At 41.5% G+C, this 18,717-nt stretch overlaps 1 protein-coding gene across 1 annotated transcript; it reads right to left on the bottom strand.

The window, feature by feature from the left end:
• Positions 1-7,580: 7,580 nt before the first annotated feature.
• On the bottom strand, positions 7,581-18,571 carry mbtd1 (mbt domain containing 1). Its single transcript, XM_014158130.3, has 17 exons — positions 18,402-18,571; positions 17,249-17,450; positions 16,822-16,955; positions 16,514-16,634; positions 16,134-16,216; positions 15,851-15,968; positions 15,525-15,659; positions 15,283-15,371; positions 14,933-15,158; positions 14,764-14,819; positions 14,541-14,645; positions 14,181-14,328; positions 13,873-13,955; positions 13,369-13,603; positions 12,149-12,220; positions 9,087-9,260; positions 7,581-8,531 (listed from the first exon to the last, which is right to left on the bottom strand). The coding sequence occupies exons 1-17, from the start codon at positions 18,420-18,422 to the stop codon at positions 8,410-8,412; spliced, it is 2,124 nt and encodes a 707-aa protein (XP_014013605.1). The 5' UTR covers positions 18,423-18,571; the 3' UTR covers positions 7,581-8,409.
• Between the last annotated feature and the right edge of the window lie 146 nt (positions 18,572-18,717).

Raw genomic sequence — 18,717 nt, 5'->3', positions numbered from 1 at the left:
AAAAATAATCACAAGCCCTTATTTTTCCTTGTTGCTGATTATAACACACAATTTTCTATAGATTATATTGTTATTGTACGTTTAATCATGAACATAAACTTTTCTTTGAACATAGACGGTTTAATAGTGCATCCATGTCTTGTGTGCCTCAGTGCTGTGACCAGATTGACATTTCAAACATTAGCAGGCAGGCCTCGTCACTGCCAACATTAAGAGGGATTAGCCGGCTCCATAATCTCAGATTGGGATTAACTGTAGATCTGCTGCTTTGCTCAGTTGAGCTAATGGTGGAGGAGCGGGTGGGACCTGGGATGACACTAAGGTTGGAAGCATCACGCATGCACACAGAGAACAGAGAATATGCTTAGAATAGTGCTGGTGTCATTGGGAAGGTTTGACCTGAGATGCCTATTGTGTGAGTGAGAGTGCTGGAAACACCTGAACCCAGCAGGGTCTTAAAATCATCTGGCGGATCTCCGTAGTCCGTCTCATTGCAGGGGTCTCTAGAGACGCACTGGGTGTCCACTACAGGCTGCAGTGACCTCAGAGCTCCAATCCTCAGGTCTGGCGCTCATCTCCAGGACGGTGCCCACAAGTCCCAACCCCATTTTGTCTGTCTTATCGGCCCGGGAACATCTTCTCATCAATGGCCTTCTCGGCGTTCTGTTGAACCGACTCAAGTTGATGCACGTGTCCATTTCTGATGGATTTATAATGACGAGGCGAAGCCGTAGTTTAAAAGATTTTGGAGTGTGTGCTTCATAATGGACAGTGGTGTAAAGTACTTAAGTAAAAATACTTTAAAGTACTACTTAAGTAGTTTTTTGGGGTATCTGTACTTTAATATTTATATTTTCAACAACTTTTATTTCACTACCTTCCTAAAGAAAATTGTACTTTTTACGACATACATTTTCCTTACGCATTACATTTTGAATGCTTAGCAGGAGAGGAAATGGTCCAATTTGTATACTTAAAGAGAACATCCCTGGTCATTCCTACTGCCTCTGATCTGGCACTCACTAAACACAAACGCTTTGTTTTTAAATTATGTTGGAGTGTTGGAGTGTGCCCCTGGCTATCCGTAAATAAATAAACTGGTTTGCTTAATATAAGGAATTTTAAGTTATTCATACTTTTACTTTTGATATTTAAGTATATTTTAGCAACTACATTTAGTTTTGATACTTAAGTATATTTAAAATCAAATACTTTTACTTTTACTCAAGTATTATTTTACTGGGTAACATTCACTTTTCCTTGAGTCAATTTCTATTAAAGGTATATTTACTTTTACTCAAGAATGAGAATTTAGTACTTTTTCCACCACTGAATTACCTCATTCTACTTCATACGACTTTTCGACCACATCTTTTCATGGCGTCTTTATAGTTTTTCCCAATTGCTAAAACACAATTCTGCAAACTAGGCTGGTTTTATCAAAATACTTAACACAATTCACAAAACCACACACCCAAACTGCAAAATACCTCATATATCCTTCAAAATGAAGCACTGCAACCAAAACTACTACATATAGCATTATCAAAATCAAACATTTGCACGAAATGGCACACACTTCATTCATATTACCAGATTTTTGTCTAACCAACTACACACTGTTGGGCATAATGAAAAGCACTCTCATCTTTAGTATGCTTTGCCATAATACTAAAATAGTTGAAATTGTAGAAAATTATTCAGATGCACAGAAATATTTGCAGATACACACACACATGCTGTTGAAACTTTTTATTTTTAATTTTTCACCAAACAAGTCAGTGCAACATATGCACAGCAGATATATTTACATTGGACTGAACAAAAATATGCTCACAAAAAAACAGTAAACTGAAAAAGAAAAGTGCAGAAAAAAAATATAGAAAACAAAAGAGGCAAGAAAAATAATTAGGCAGCATCTTGCCGCACAGCTGGGTCTGGCCACAACGCCTCGTCCACATCACAGGCAATATCTTCCCTTGCCAGACATCGAGGGAAGAAGCGCATTGAGTGCCTTATCCATCCCTGAATCGCACCCATATCAATCTCATCACATGCCTCTTCCATAGCCTGCACAAGAGGCATGCGCACAAAGGGCTGCCGGTCATATACCTTCTTCCACCGCCATGCCGAAAATAACTCTTCTATGGGGTTCAGAAATGGTGAGTATGGTGGGAGGTATTGCACGAGAAATGGTGGGTGGTCAGCAAACCAGTTTTGGACTGGGGCTGCACGATGAAAGCTCACGTTGTCCCATACTACAACATACCAGGTTCTTTGATGGTCTGCATCATTCATACGCTCTGGTGGTGTGAGAATGTTGTGGAGTCTGTCCAGAAATGTGAGAATATGGGCTGTGTTGTATGGTCCAAGGTTGGCATGACGGTGGAGGACACTATGCGTATTGGAGATGGCAGCGCACATTGTGATGTTCCCACCACGTTGGCCAGGAACATCTATAATGGCTCTGTGGCCAATGACGTTTCTCCCCCTTCTGGTCTTTGCTAGGTTGAACCCAGCCTCATCTATAAAGATGAACTCATGTGGGATTGCATGAGCATCCATTTCCAGTACTCCCTGAAAACAAAGAACAAAAGCAGTCAATATGGTGTTATCCAGTACACTGGGAAACAATGTTGCGTGTAGTGTACTGCAGTCAATATTGTACTTACGTCCACATATGCTCGTCTGACCTCTTTGTTTCTTTGAGAGTTTCTCACAAACGGCACCTTATAAAGTTGTTTCATTCTGATTTGGTTTCGCTTGAGAATGTGAGCCAATGTGGACAGACTGACTTGTTGAATGTTGTTGAATATGATGTTGTCTTGGATGATGTGGCTTTGGATTTCTCGTAATCTGATTTCATTATTTTCCAAAACCAAGTTTACAATGGCAGCTTCCTGTACCCCGGTGAACATTTAGCCCCTTCCTCCACCATGGTTGCGTCTCTCAGTCCTTTAGAAAAACAAAAAAAATAGGGCTTGGACAATGCAGCCTAAAGATATTTCCCCCACAGTAGAGTAAATTCTACAGGAAATTTGTGCAGTTAGTGTATGACAGCCATTCATGAAGTAAACAGGTGTCACCCAACTGATACTCTATGACATTGGGTGTACTACATAGTGTGAAAGAAATGTTGGTTACATACCTGTACTCCAGTCTAAATGTCCAGATGACACAGGCGACAGTAAAACGGCTCAAGTTGGGCTGCACTCTATGTCCAGCCTCTCGCATTGTCAGCCCATGGTTGATGACATGATCAACTAAGGTTGCTCTGATTTCATTTGAAAGTTGTCTTCTGTGGCCATGAACTCCTCTACCAGCTCTACCCCTACCTCTCACCCTCCCTCTCCCTCTCTCAGCAACAGCTTCCATTGTTGTTGTAAAACAAAAGGTGCTCACCTGTGGTCTTTTCATAGTGCTTACTTCCTGATTGAAGTGGTAACAACTAACCATTGAGGTGTTTGGCCAGGTGGCACATGTATTGGCCAATTAGCTCATGTAGTGTCATTTTGAATGGCAGTGTTTTGAAATGGCAAACATGTGACTTTATGTCAGATTGTTGTGTCTTATGCAGAGAACCGTGTGCAGTGCATTTAAAAAGTGCCATGTTGAATTGCAAAATGTGTGTAAAGCAGAAAATGTGTTGACTTTTGGAGACTTGAGAAGAGGTTTTGCTCTCTGTGTGTCAGTTTAAATAATTGTGCTGTGCATGTCATTTTAGTGTGTTAGCAATTGGAAAAAACTAATTTCCTGTGGTGTTTAAACCAAAGGAGGCTGGTGGGAGGAGCTATAGGAGGACAGGCTCATTGTAATAATGGCTGAAATGGAATACACGGAACAGAGTCAAACGTGGTTTTCATGTGTTTAATGTGTTGGAATAAACAGAACGGTATCAATTACTATAGTTTCTCCCACCAGCCTCCTCTGGTTCAAACAGCATAGAGGTGAAGTAACCTATAGAACTACAAAGACAGATAAAAAATACAAAAAAATAAAAATCGGCATTGACAAATATGGTAATTTATAAGTATCATTTTAATCAGCGTAAAAAAATGTGTTTCTTACAAAAATTGTTAACAGATACCTTTTCACAGCCATGCGGAAACAGTTTGCAATACTTGGAAACAAAAGACAAAAATAATACAACCAATATTATGTCCCCAAACATTTGGTTTATTTACAAATTCAAGGTATTGTCTATCAAACCTCAATCACAGCACAAAATGACCAGAAGAAAGAACGGAAACCTCATGTATCTAGATAGAGATGTACAAACCACATTGCAACCAAATTTCTACCACAAGGGTGTGTTAATAATTTCAATATTATACATTTTTAACAAATCATTGTTATTTGTATCCAAAATAAAACACCAAAACATAACTTAAGCCCCTCCATTCATAATTACAGTTAATGAGAATTATTTCCCCAATAAAATAACTAATAATCACTTTATCAAATATATATGTAGCACCATGATATATAACGGTTGAATATAGAGGGGTTGTCACATACAAAAAGAGACCCGTGTTAGTATTCAAAGAACAAACAGACACATTCTAGATTGACTCACCGCCCCCTACTTCCACTAGACATTTAAGATACGAAAGGTTTGGATAGGTGTAAGCAATATGCCTCAAAATGCCAATAAGCCTATCAAAAGGGCAAAATGGAGCTAGTACCATCTTTCTCATACCCATCCAATCCTTTCGGATCTATAGGATACGTAAGGTTAGTGGCAGGGGTCGATTTAGAGTGAGCGGTAGGACAACCAAAGACCATAACAGCAAAACAAGCTCAGTGTTGGTCCACAGAAAGACCTTACAATTTTGCATGCACTAACTCGATTGATCCGGTCCCAAATCAGCCCCTCCCTCTACACACTTCCTGAATCGCCCATTGTATATCTGAACAAATAGGTGTGAGCCTATAATGGCATCCTGTTCTTTCAGGTCTCTAAGGGGGGATTCAGAGGTGTTGATTTTGGATTGGGCATCTCGGTGACATTGGGATATTTCTAAGAATAAAGAGTCATAGTATCACTGAAAAAGAAACCGCTCTCTCCAAAATGTGATTGTGCATTACGAATTATTTGGGTTATTTGGAAGGTAGCAGCAAAGTTAGTCTATAAACAGTTGTGTCTTTTTGTTTTTCTAAGATACGTAATTTGATCAGTTAATTGGTTAAGATTACCACAATCCTTTAACGCTTTCTTCATTCTCATCTAGTTAGTCATAGTCTGTGCCAGATCTGATTTCTTGAGGTTAACAAAAACCAAATCCTGAACTCCAAACCTTTTCCACATAAGAGGATAGTGACACACTACATTTAATTATTCTGCTGGACATTGTATATAACCTTAATTAATATTAACAATTCAATCTAAAATCCAGAGAGAGGAAACGGTAGAAACTATTGATCGTACATCCTTTGGAAAAGGAACTACACATGGAAACAATAATTGGGGGTAAAACCTAGCTACACAAAGCATGGCGTCAAACTGAACACTGATCAAGGGGTTCTCAATGCATTGTTAAATCATTAGAACATGAAGGGTTTATGTAAAATACCTCACCAAATCAACAGAACAATAATTATTGAATACAAGAAACCATATAAAAAACGGGAGAAATCAACATTCAGACATGGACAAGAAGAAACATTAATTTGTGAGCAAGTTATTCCATTAAGACTTTCCTTTGAATAACTTTATGCAATGTCATTCTGTTTAATTTTGACTGTAATGCACTTTGCTTGACCCTTGCAGCCAAGAAAACACCGTAGAGAAAAATGCAAACATTTCCTGAGAAGTTAATTGTCAACCTTACTGGTATAGAAAGAGAGATTCTAGGTAATTTCCCATCCACTGCAACAATAACTGAGCTAGATCAACTTTTCTGTACTATTCTATTTATACATAGTGGGTTCAAATGACATCTATTATATTCTGTTTATAGACCATAGTTCACATAGTTAAGCAATAGAATGTAGGTCAATTGAAGCCAGTAAAATATATTGCATGTACCTTAATATCACTTCAGGGTGTTGTAATTCAGCGATCTGACATAGCAAAATACAGAAAACATTATTGCATATTATTCCATTTCGAGGACTACCTCAAAATGTGCTGTTACAAATATCTGTGTTCGGTGTCTAGTCAAACATATGAGGATATCATTATTTTTATTTGCATATGGTATATCAAGTTGCCCAAACCGGCATCTAGGATTAGAGACAGGTTATGATGTCACCATGACCCCCAACCCTGTCTCTATTTGACTGCCAAGCTCATCAGGAGGTAGTACAACAATATAACATATCACTGCGAGGGAAGAGAGGAAGTCTAGATATAATTGTCACCACTCACTACCAGCTGCAATGCACAAGCAGATTCAGGAAGTCGGGAGGATCTCCAACCAATCAGGAATCTAGCAAAAATGTATGCGGTCTAATTGGTGAATAAAGAAGCCAATGGGAAAGGTTTTCTCCTGCTATAGCCTACTCCAATCAGATCCCATTGGTTTTGTGAACGTACACTTACAAAGGCTATCAACAAAGCAATGTTTAATAAATGGAGACATTAACACCGACAAAGTTGTCATCCAGTGGCTCAGTTGAATACTTAACCAGTACACATCCATTTGGCTCTGAAATAAAGAATGACCCATAAACAAGAGGGGGGGATCCCTAACCAAACGGTTTTGCAAACCTTGATGTCATTCTTGACATGTAGTCTACATTGTTTTATTTCTGATTGACATCATTTTAGGATTAAACTTTGCTCGATTGATAGAAATTCTCTCTCTTTTAAGAGACAGATTTATGAAGAGTTTGCACTTGTTTTCTTAGAAGAAAATAGGTTATGACAAGGAATAAGACATTATGGTTGAGTCTAATAACGAGTATCTAATGTGGTTTAGCTTTGTTTCTGGAGTTGTTTCCCTAGTAAAAAAAACAGATGCAAACACTAGATAAGTCTGGTCTTTCTATTCTAAAGCTGCTGACATGCTAGAGGTAAGGATGGTTTCAACTAGCCAAAGAGACTGGCTGTTTGTTCCTGTAGTGCAATCTGTGACCGTGTTTATCTAGTGTATCCCAATACACACACTAGCATACTACATAGTATGCATAGCCAATACTAAGTAGTATGTCAGTTAACCTATTGGGGCACAAACCCCATCTAGTCTAAGAGATTCAGTCCTTTCACAAGGTTTCAAAACCCACTCAGGCCAAATCACAATCCTTATTATCGATATTGAATAGGTCTCGTCTATGAATATGTATCCTTATTATAATATCCACACCACTCCCCCAAAGAGCTGTTGATAACAAATCAGCATTTAAGACAAAATAACAACCCTCCAATTTAAAAGTACAAAAACTAACAAAAACAGAAACTCTACCAAAACTTCAAGTACTATTAGCAAATCAAAGCAAGTCCACCTGGCAAAACTGTTGGGAAAACAATTCCTGTTTTATACAGCTCTTTCTTTCCCTCCCTCCCTCCCTCCCTCCCTCCCTCCCTCCCTCCCTCCCTCCCTCCCTCCCTCCCTCCCTCCCTCCCTCCCTCCCTCCCTCCCTCGCTCGCTCGCTTTCAAGACCGCGTGAAATAAAATCCCTCCCAAGACCAAGTGAAATTCAATCCCTCCTTCCTTAGCTCTCTTACCTGAAAGAAATAAACCAAGACCTATATATCTGTCACAGTTAGTGCAGGTGTCTGTGTGTGTGTCCCCGAGTTGTGTCAGAGGTCCTGCCTGGCCTACGGCAGGGTGGTGGGAGAGACAGAGTACCCAGAGAACAGGCTTCTGTTGTGGGCATCCAGAGCTCCAAGGCCCCCTGCCTAGATGCATTTATGGAGGAAGACAGAAAGCCATGGTCGTATCCAATCATTCAGGGATGTGGGATTCTGATCAGGTTGTCCAGGTATCATAGCCCTCTTCTGGGCCAGTGGCTTTAGGAAGTGTCCAGTTACCCGTTGTTTATATGGTATGTCGGTCTGACTGAATGAGTGACTGTCCATCAGGGCTCCAGGGTTTGATGTTGTAGCTTCTCAGAAGTGTTCTTCTCCCCTGGATGGTTTTGGGGAGACCTAAGTAGCTCCCTGTCTTGATTTTGTGGAGTAAGGGTTTGGGTTTCAGGGCATGTAGTCACTTAGTGTTTTTGGGGTACCAAGTCCCCCAGCAGTATTCTCCCCTAATTGCAGTGTTAGAGGCCATATTTTCTGGATGAGGTTTTTTAGAGCTCTCCATGCTCCCTGCCCTGTTGCTCTTGTCTTGGTTTAGGGATGTGTCTTGTCCTAGTTGGGGGTTGTAGGCAGTGTCTCTCTGGATGTTGGATTTCAGGGGTTTCTATTGTCCGGCTCCCCATACCCTTCCAGGCTTAGCCCCCGATCCCCTGTCCCCCCTGTCAACAGGGCTCCTGTTTGATGTAGTAGCTGCCAGAGCCGTTGCTCTCCTGGTCTGAGACGCCCTGGGAGAAGGTGAACTCATCCACCTCAGCCTGTTCCTCCTTAAGACGTAATAGAGACTCTAGGGTGAGGGAGAGAGAGGGGGAGTTAGCAAAATAGAGGGTTACATAATTTTGAAAGAAACTGTCAAAACCCTGTCCAGCATACCAAGACAGATAATAAATGTTTAACACCAAGACAGAACAAAATAGCTAAACAACCATTATATTTTTATTTATTATTTATCTTCGGGGGTAAACAACCATTTTTAGTCACAAAACGTTTTTCAGCACAGGAACAGCTATCCTTGTTAATACCTAGCCCTCCATCTGAGCCTGTAGTTCCTGTAATGAAACCAGACTTCTACAGTATATCACCACTTTTCCTCCTTCCTGCAGACGTCCTGCTCACCTACTATGCATCATGAGGTGAGAGGAGAAATTGCCATTTCTCACATTAGTACTTTAACTTCAATAACATGACACAGAAACAGGTGAATAGAACTTGCTTTCATGATGGTGTATCCAACACACTGCGATCGCCCAGCAGGGTCAGCACCTACAGTGGCTGAGGACTGAGCCCTGTTAGTCCCTCTGTCTGTGTGGAGGTCTCAGTGGTTATTTATTGGTAGTGTTACCTGGTTTGTGGGTGTGATGGTGGTGGTGGTAGTGGTGGTGGGTGCGGGACCGGGGGGCCAGAGTGGGGGCCTGGCTGGAGTAAGGGGGCGGACTCTGCTCTTCGTCCTCCCCTGATAGGCTCCTCCTCCTGCCTGCCTGACTGAAGAGCCGACGACCAACCGGAACCTTCCGCTCTAGACACCAAGTTAGACTCAGGTAAGCTGCTAAGGGTGCTTTCAGGTTGCTACCGTTCCCAACAGTGTTCATTTGAATGTTCGGTTGCATAGGGTTACTTTATATGTATTTTGAATAATAAAATAAATGCTAACTTATTAATTAATTATAGATCCTATTGAGTGTGTATATAAAGGTAAATGACCTAGATAATCACATGATTTAATGAATTATAAAGCATGTACAGTTTAAGTGGGAAGTTTACATACACCATAGCCAAATACATTTAAACTCAGTTTTTCACAATTCCTGACATTTAATCCTGGTAAGAATTCCCTGTCTTAGGGAAGTTAGGATCACCACTTTATTTTAAGAATGTGAAATGTCAGAATAATAGTAGAGAATGATTTATTTCAGCTTTTATTTCTTTCATCACATTCCCAGTGGGTCAGATGTTAACATACACTCAATTAGTATTTGGTAGCATTGCCTTTAAATTGTTTAACTTGGGTCTAACGTTTCGGGTAGCCTTCCACAAGCTTCCCACAATAAATTGGGTGAATTGTGGCCCATTCCTCCTGACAGAGCTGGTGTAACTGAGTCAGGTTTGTAGGCCTTCTTGCTCGCACACGCTTTTTCAGTTTTGCCCACAAATTTTCTATAGGATTGAGGTCAGGGCTTTGTGATGGCCACTCCAATACCTTGACTTTGTTGTCCTTAAGCAATTTTGTCACAACTTTGGAAGTATGCTTGGGGTCAATGTCCATTTGGAAGACCCATTTGCAACCAAGCTTTAACTTCCTGATTGATGTCTTGCGATGTTGCTTCAATATATCCACATAATTATCCTGCCTCATGATGCCATCTATTTTGTGAAGTGCACCAGTCCCTCCTGCAGCAAAGCACCCCCACAACATGATGCTGCCACCCCCGTGCTTCACAGTTGGGATGGTGTTCTTCGGCTTGCAAGCATCCCCCTTTTTCCTTCAAACATAACGATGGTCATTATGGCCAAACAGTTCTATTTTTGTTTCATCAGACCAGAGGACATTTATCCAAAAAGTACGATCTTTGTCCCCATGTGCAGTTTCAAACCATAGTCTGGCTTTTTTTTATAATGGTTTTGGAGCAGTTGCTTCTTCCTTGCTGAGCGGCCTTTCAGGTTATGTCGATATAGGACTCGTTTTACTGTGGATGTAGATACTTTTGTACCCGTTTCCTCCAGCATCTTCACAAGGTCCGTTGCTGTTGTTCTGGAATTGATTTGCACTTTTCGAACCAAAGTACATTAATCTCTAGGAGACAGAACGCGTCTCCTTCCTGAGCGGTATGACGGCTGCGTGGTACCATGGTGTTTATACTTGCGTACTATTGTTCGTATAGATGAACGTGGTACCTTCAGGCGTTTGGAAATTGCTCCCAAGGATGAACCAGACTTGTGGAGGTCTACCATTTATTTTCTGAGGTCTTGGCTGATTTCTTTTGATTTTCCCATGATGTCAAGCAAAGAGGCACTGAGTTTGAAGGTAGGCCTTGAAATACATCCACAGGTACACCTCCAATTGACTCAAATTATGTCAATTAGCCTTTCAGAAGCTTCTAAAGCCATGCCATCATTTTCTGGAATTTCCCAAGCTGTTTAAAGGCACAGTCAACTTAGTGTATGTAAACCTCTGACACACTGGAATTGTGATACAGTGAATTAAAAGTGAAATAATCTGTCTGTAAACAATTGTTGGAAAAATGACTTGTGTCATGTACACAGTAGATATCCTAACTGACTTGCCAAAACTATAGTTTGTTAACAAGAAATTTGTGGAGTGATTGAAAAACGAGTTTTAATGACTCCAACCTAAGTGTATGTAAACTTCCGACTTCAACTGTACATATTCAAGTTATTTTATTCTGTTGAAATAGGATATTTCAAAAACCCCAATCATGTTTCAAACGGTTCAGAAGAATGACCTCTGATCCATTGTGAAATGTTCTAAAACATTGAATACACCCAAGGTAAGCCAGACTCAAGTAAACCAGCTAGCGTTGGTGTGTGACCACATGTCTGCACATAGCCCTGCTAAACCACTTCCTAAGACGTGAAACAAGCTGTGCTTGGAACATAGAGGTACACGGATGGCTCTAGAGGGATAGAACCAGTTTCACCATGGACATTGCCATCGAGGCCTTCCACCATTTTAAAGTGGTCAACTGGGTGGGGATTCCTATGGGTTGGGAGTGATCAGCCAAATATTTAGGCTTTAAGCTATATCACTGCCATTTAGTGGCCACAAATGAATAACACAGAAGAAGACTCCAGCACAGCAGGGGACGATAAATCAACAATATTATCTTTATGCTTTTTCAAACAAAACAGAAGAACATTCACTACTTTAAAATGGAGAGAGCCCCAATGGCACTGCCCATGTTGTCACGGACACCATAATGGTACAGATTTAAAAATAGGACATATCTTTCTCTCTATGGTTTGGACCATCACACCCAGAGTTACAACACCCTCGCCACCTTTTTGGCCCTCACCCAGAGTACCACAGCTTCCTGTCATGGGACTCATGCCAACCAATCAGATCTCAAGGAACAGACAAGAAAGAAAAAACTAAACATTAACATAAATTCTAAGCTAGATAGATTTCCCCCCACTAGAGTGTGGAACAGTGGAGGCTGGTAGGAGGCGCTTAGGGAGGACAGAGTCATTGCAATGGCTGGAATGGAATCAATGGAACAGTATCAAACACACGGAAACCACGTTTGACTCCGTTGCACTGAATCCATTCCAGCCATTATTACAATGAGCCCATCCTCCTATAGATCCTCCCACCAGCCTCCACTGGTGTGGACCAACGAAAGGAGGGAAAGAGGGAAGCAAGTGATGATGAAAGAGAAGAGAACTCACTTTTCTTTTGTCCTTTGTATTGTTGGGCTTTCTTCTTGTGCTTAGGTACAGCTGCTGGGATTTCTCTGGCCACTGAAATGACAGAAAATAGAGGAGAGAATAAACAGTGGCCTATTGTTTTACACAAATGTACATTTCTACCTGTTAGTTTGGGACTCCAATCGCATGTTATCAAGTAATTGGTCACGTATTAGCTGGAACTTAATCCAATCCATGAATGAGAGCCTAAGTGGTAGTTGTTTGGTTTATGATTGTGCATGTTGGTGTGTTACATGTTGGTGTGTTACATGTTGGTGTGTTGGTGTGTTACATGTTGGTGTGTTACATGTTGGTGTGTTACGTGTTGGTGTGTTACATGTTGGTGTGTTACGTGTTGGTGTGTTACATGTTGGTGTGTTACATGTTGGTGTGTTAGTGTGTTACATGTTGGTGTGTTAGTGTGTTACATGTTGGTGTGTTACATGTTGGTGTGTTACATGTTGGTGTGTTACATGTTGGTGTGTTACATGTTGGTGTGTTAGTGTGTTACATGTTGGTGTGTTACATGTTAGTGTGTTACATGTTGGTGTGTTACATGTTGGTGTGTTACATGTTAGTGTGTTTGTGTGTTACATGTTGGTGTGTTACATGTTAGTGTGTTTGTGTGTTACATGTTGGTGTGTTTGTGTGTTACATGTTGGTGTGTTTGTGTGTTACATGTTGGTGTGTTACATGTTGGTGTGTTACATGTTGGTGTGTTACATGTTGGTGTGTTACATGTTGGTGTGTTACATGTTGGTGTGTTACATGTTGGTGTGTTACATGTTGGTGTGTTACATGTTGGTGTGTTAGTGTGTTACATGTTGGTGTGTTAGTGTGTTACATATTGGTGTGTTACATGTTGGTGTGTTAGTGTGTTACATGTTGGTGTGTTAGTGTGTTACATATTGGTGTGTTACATGTTGGTGTGTTACATGTTGGTGTGTTAGTGTGTTACATGTTAGTGTGTAACATGTTGGTGTGTTAGTGTGTTACATGTTGGTGTGTTAGTGTGTTACATGTTAGTGTGTTACATGTTGGTGTGTTAGTGTGTTACATGTTAGTGTGTTACATGTTGGTGTGTTAGTGTGTTACATGTTGGTGTGTTAGTGTGTTACATGTTGGTGTGTTAGTGTGTTACATGTTAGTGTGTTACATGTTAATGTGTTACATTTGGGTAGAACTGTGGTGTTTGATCTCACTCTGTGCGGCGGGGGGCTGTAGCTGGTAGCCGGTCAGCTGACACCAGCCCACGGGGTAGAGGTCAGACGACTGACAGTCCACCCATTGGTCGTACTCGTCCTCCCAGCCGTCAAAGTGGATGCGCAACAGGCGGTGGACGATCCGAGTCACCGTGGCAACACACACCAACCTGGGCTCCATCAGGTCCACGGCCTCCAGCTTCATACCCTGACGGAACCCGTGGTTTGGAACATCCTGGGCAGGGGCAACAAGATGGCGGAGGCAAATACGAGAGACATTTTAGGTTCGTGGTCAATAGTGTTTTTTCCATAATTTTCGAAAAATGTCTTACATCAAACATGTATGTAAGCGAAAAATAGATAAATAATTTGCCTTGTAGGTAATGCCTGCTTGTAGTCGTTTTTATTTGAAGGATAATTTTCGTGTGATCATAGAAAGACAGAACTACAGGACTGCGCTAACCAACAAAACAACACAGCCACGATGTCAGGAATCAGTCCTACCTTGTTAAAGAGCTTCACAGGAGCGGCTATTGAACTTGTTTCTCTGAGGTAGTCAAACCATTTAAATGGCAGTTTAGTGTACCCTGTGGGGCAGAGTCAGTGGTAAGGCTGGGTTAACACACAACCCTTGACCAGAGAGGCCAAAGAGGAAGAGGAACAAGAGCTACCTTCAACAATTGGGACAAAGAGATACTATCTCAATGAGACTATCCTTAATTAAATAAACAACGGTTTAAAAAAAAATACCTGAGTGAGGGAATCTTGCAGTCTGTAAAAGAAGGAAAAGAAAGATGGGGTAAGAAGTGTACCTCTAGGGTGTGTGAGTTCGATGTTGTTGATTTCACAGAAGCCGGCAGGGAAGATGGAGGGAGAGGTGGAGTGGTAGCAGAACCAGTCTGAGCCGTTCGTCACCTCCGACCCGTCGACGCCGATCATGAGGTACCCGTCTGCCAACACCTGAAACAGACAGCAAACATCAATCTAAGATGTATACAACTCAAAACCTTAACAGGTGACCGGGGGCCGAAGGTAAGTAGAGGGAAACCCCAATCCAGGGGAGCCAACAGCGGAGTAGTATGACCCTTGAATTTTACCATGGAAACGACCCAAACTGTTGCCATGCCTTTATTACAGTATCTACACAGAAAGTGGAGAAGTGAGACAGTTACCTTTCTTACAGTGGCTACACTTATAGCTGAGAGGTTTAGAGGGTCGATGGCCTCTAGTTTCATCCTGTCCCTGAACCATTCACCACTCTGGTCCACGTCTTTCACCTGAGGAGATATCACAGATTCATTCATCATTCTGGATACGTACATTGGAAAATATCCATACAAACCACAGAGGCACAAAGACTTGGGTCATTGTAAACACGTGGTGTATTTACATTACCTTGGCAAACAGCTGGGCGGGGGCGTCCATTTGACCATCGATTTTCTTTGACACATCTGGGAAACAAACATTGTCAGCAGAGTCCGAAAACAAACACATTGGACTAACTACCTATCTAGGCCTAACTCACTAACAAATGAACTACCCAAAACCAACTAACTTGACTGACCGGATCGTTTGAAGCGGTGTCCGATGCTCCGGGACCATCCGATGGAGTGTATGAGCGGGGAGTACATGTGACACCAGAAGTCGTCAGAGCCCTCCTCGTAGACGAGCCTCAGCCGCCCCCCAATCACCTGCTCCACCAGAGCCACCCGTGTCCGGCACAGGTGGCTCTTATCCACCACCTCCACACGCATCAGCTTCTTAAAGGGGAACTGCATGTTCTCATGGACCTGGGTAGAGAGGGGGGAATGAAAGGAAGCACTAAGAGTAGGTGCTTTTAGAGAACTAGGTAGAGTTTAAGCCATCGTCCTTACCAGTGTTTACGTCTTGCAGCTCAAAATTATGAAATCTTACCTTGGTGGCAAAGTCCGGTGGTAGTGTTTTGGCTCCAGTGAGACGCTTCACAAGGAAAGCTTTCCAGTTAGAGTACTTTAGCTGTATCGCTGAGAGAGAAACCAAAAACATAATCCATCATCAGTCATTCAATCTGTTTTCTATCTTCTGTTAAGATCAAGGCATGTTAAAAGGCATGTTAAAAAAGGCATGTTAAAAAGGAAAGCGTGTTACTATGATCATGATTATGGAGTGATGTTTACATTTGGGAGGTACGAGCGGTTTCCCGCTGGATGCGCACCACCCTACGTGGTGAATCTCTGGAACACAGAGGTTGCACCAGAAGTCCCTGCTGGTGTCGTTGTCAAAACCCTCGTACCGCAGCAGAGCCTTGAACCCTGGGGAAGAGAACACAAATAGAAAGAGCCTTTCATGGGACATCTTTACAACCCCATTACTGTGCATTCTTCTAAGAAATATTAAGAATAGTCTGCTCATTATGGCAAACAAAATAAAAAATACTTTTAAAATGTTAAAAATTGTTTGGTTACACAGATAAAATTCCCCAAGTGGTTAGATGTGTTCTTACCTGACAGTTTGACGATCCCTGCTACCCAGTAGACTTTAGTAGAGAGGTTAGTATCAGAGTTGAGCACCTCCACCCTCACTCCTTCAGCTAGGTCTCCCCAGCACGTACCCATAGGGACCTGAGACACCGAAAAATAATGAAATGTAACATAAGTTCATAATATATGCCACAAGGTACAATTGTGTTGATCAAAACAAGGTGGATTTACAGATATATAACCTTAGTATCTGCAATAGACTTCAATACAGGACAATTTGAATGCCTAGCTGTTGTTTAAACGTACGTGCTTGAAGCAGCTGACTGGTGCTCCAACCAAGTTATTGCTACAGATGTACCGCCCCCAGTCAAAGCCTTCAACAGGAACCACTGTAGGGGAGAAGGAACAAGGTCAACATCACCTTCACTATACTGGGTCAGGACAGAGAATGTGTGTTCTTATGACTAAAACCATCTTCCATTCAAGGCCATTATTCTGCATGACAACAATATGAGAGATTGTGTGTTCTGTCTACAATATAATATATGCCATTTAGCAGAAGCTTTTAACCAAAGCGACTTAGTCATGCATGCATACATTTTACATATAGACGGTCCCGGGAATCGAACTCACTATCCTGGCTTTGAAGCGCCATGCTCTACAAACTGAACTACAGGTGGACTCGCCTGCTTTCGACTTAGCCTGGTTCTGTTGTTGTTGACTTGCTTGGTACTGGGCGTAAGCTGCCAACTTTGCCATGAGAGGCTGTTTCTGTAAGACCTTGGCCTTTTTCGTAGGTGGTTTACCCTTCAGTAACAAGCACAAAACATTAACAGTGAGATTAGATTGAAGAAACAAAAGAACAAAATATGCCCACACTTTTTACTGGTTATGTTCTCTTGCATTTCCAAAGGAAATAGAAGAAGATGTTCTAATTCTACTATCTGGCTACAACAAATAACATACAGAACATAGTATGGGATTATATGGTTACCTGGAGTCTAGCCAAGATGCTGGCTTTCTTAGAGTTGGAGGAGTAACTTCTAGAGCAGGAGACGCTGCAGAAGCGTTTAGTTTTGGAGTAGAAGGCGTCTCGCACTCCGACCATCCCACACATCTCACACGTGGCTGGAAAACAAGGAAACACAAACATTTCCTGGAAACTCAGAATAAAGCAGGAAATTCCAATTCATTCAAAGCAATGTATTCTTCTTTCATTAGTTATTTTTCTCAACTATATTGTATGAAATGACAGGATAGCTATGACAGTAGCAGGCCGGGATCTATGTCAATCACAGACAGCCACTTAATTCACGTGCTCAACCGGTTTTGTGCAATCACCCCAGAGACACTGACTGACCCATAGGATTCTTAACTGATTTATATCTATGGATTCTATATCAATATTTCCCTGTACTGACCCATGCCGGTCTTGCCGTCGGGATAGGTGTAGACCTGTCCATTGTTTTTGATGATGGGCAGGCTGGCGGGGATGGATGGCACCTCGTCCTCACTGTCCTCTGAGCTGGAGCTACTGGTGCTCTCCTCACTGCAGCTGTCGTACCGGTCAAACATCCCAAACGAGTCCTGGCGCTTACGCTCCGAACGCGGGGTGCGTTCAGCCTGGAAGGAGCAGAGAGAGGGAACGCATGACGCCTACTGACACCAATTCTACAGTGAGAGGGATATAATATAATTTCTTATTGACAATTGTTTTTCTTTCAACAAGTGAATAATCACAACTTAAATAACATGTTTTATTATGGCATATTAGTCCTAATAGAAGATCGGTATACTTGGAAACCGTGTACGGTAAACAATGTGATACAACAGCCACACTGATATGTAGCAGATAAAACTACCATGGCTAGGCATATGTACATGGCTACAGACAATGAGATGAGAAACATCCATACCAATACAGTTACTAGCATCGGATAACAAAATTTAACTGAGCAATAACTGAGTCTTACATATATATAAAATATAATACCAGTTTCCTTGCTATATAATCACAAAGCCGCCTAAAAGTGTTCATTTATTTACCATCACTGCACATGATAGTAGCTGGTAGCTAACGCTAGCTTGCTAACTTAGCTGTCTGGAGAAACACCTCCAGCTAAACGATCCTTTCTCCATCTTATTCGCACTAACGTTACTGGCTAGCTATTAATGTTATCGTTAACACTTAGCTAGCTAACATTGTTAAAACGGATTGTACAGAATGAATGTGAGAGACATGGGCTGGGCCTTAGCTAGCAAACCTGTTTTTCCAGTTTTAAGCGTTAGTTACTTGGCTAGCTGACCTAGCTACCGTCAGTTACAAGACACCGCTTGCAATAAATTATTTAAATGAGTAGCCATTTACCATGTAAAAACCGAATAAAGTATCCACATATTCACTTTCCAATAAAATAAGGGCTGTTGGATATTGCTATTTTGTAGTTTAGGGGATTCAATCAGCTGTTACTACAATCCGATAACGAAAGGGGAGCGCTAGCTAAGGCTAAAGTTAGCAAGCTTGCTACACAACAAATCGGATACGGACGGACCACATCACGAACATTAACTCACCAAATCCCTTGTGTTCTCCATCAGCCCTTCATATAGTTCGAGTATTTTATTGGCTCAATTAGAATAGTAAACCCCCCAAAGTAGGGGGTTTAATAGCTTGAAAAAGCTAAACTCAGAGCCCCGAAAGGAACTCAAGCAGGATAGTATCAACAAAAATACCATGTATCAAATGAGCATGCGCGATCAGAACCCACTTTGATGTGATTGGTCAGTGCTGAACGACAAGACACAGAAACAAAACAAAGTGTACATAATGAAAGTAGGGTTGACTAAATATATTAGTAAATGACAATTTTCGATAGTAAAAGTAAAAAGA

Source organism: Salmo salar, chromosome 19 (genome assembly GCF_965601325.2).
Source record: "Salmo salar chromosome 19, fSalSal1, whole genome shotgun sequence".
Lineage (NCBI taxonomy): Eukaryota > Metazoa > Chordata > Actinopteri > Salmoniformes > Salmonidae > Salmo > Salmo salar.
Note: the sequence above shows the minus strand (reverse complement) of the source record. Positions and strands in the feature narration are given on the sequence as shown.

What these genes read in the sequence shown, in the direction of transcription:
- mbtd1 (XM_014158130.3), bottom strand. Translation starts at nt 18,422, where the DNA reads ATGGAGAACACAAGGGATTTG. An exon ending in TGGAGAACACAAGGGATTTG is followed by an intron (nt 17,451 to 18,401) that starts GTGAGTTAATGT and finishes TGCTCCTTCCAG; the next exon opens with GCTGAACGCACCCCGCGTTC. An exon ending in CCATCACACCCACAAACCAG is followed by an intron (nt 8,532 to 9,086) that starts GTAACACTACCA and finishes CCCTCACCCTAG; the next exon opens with AGTCTCTATTACGTCTTAAG.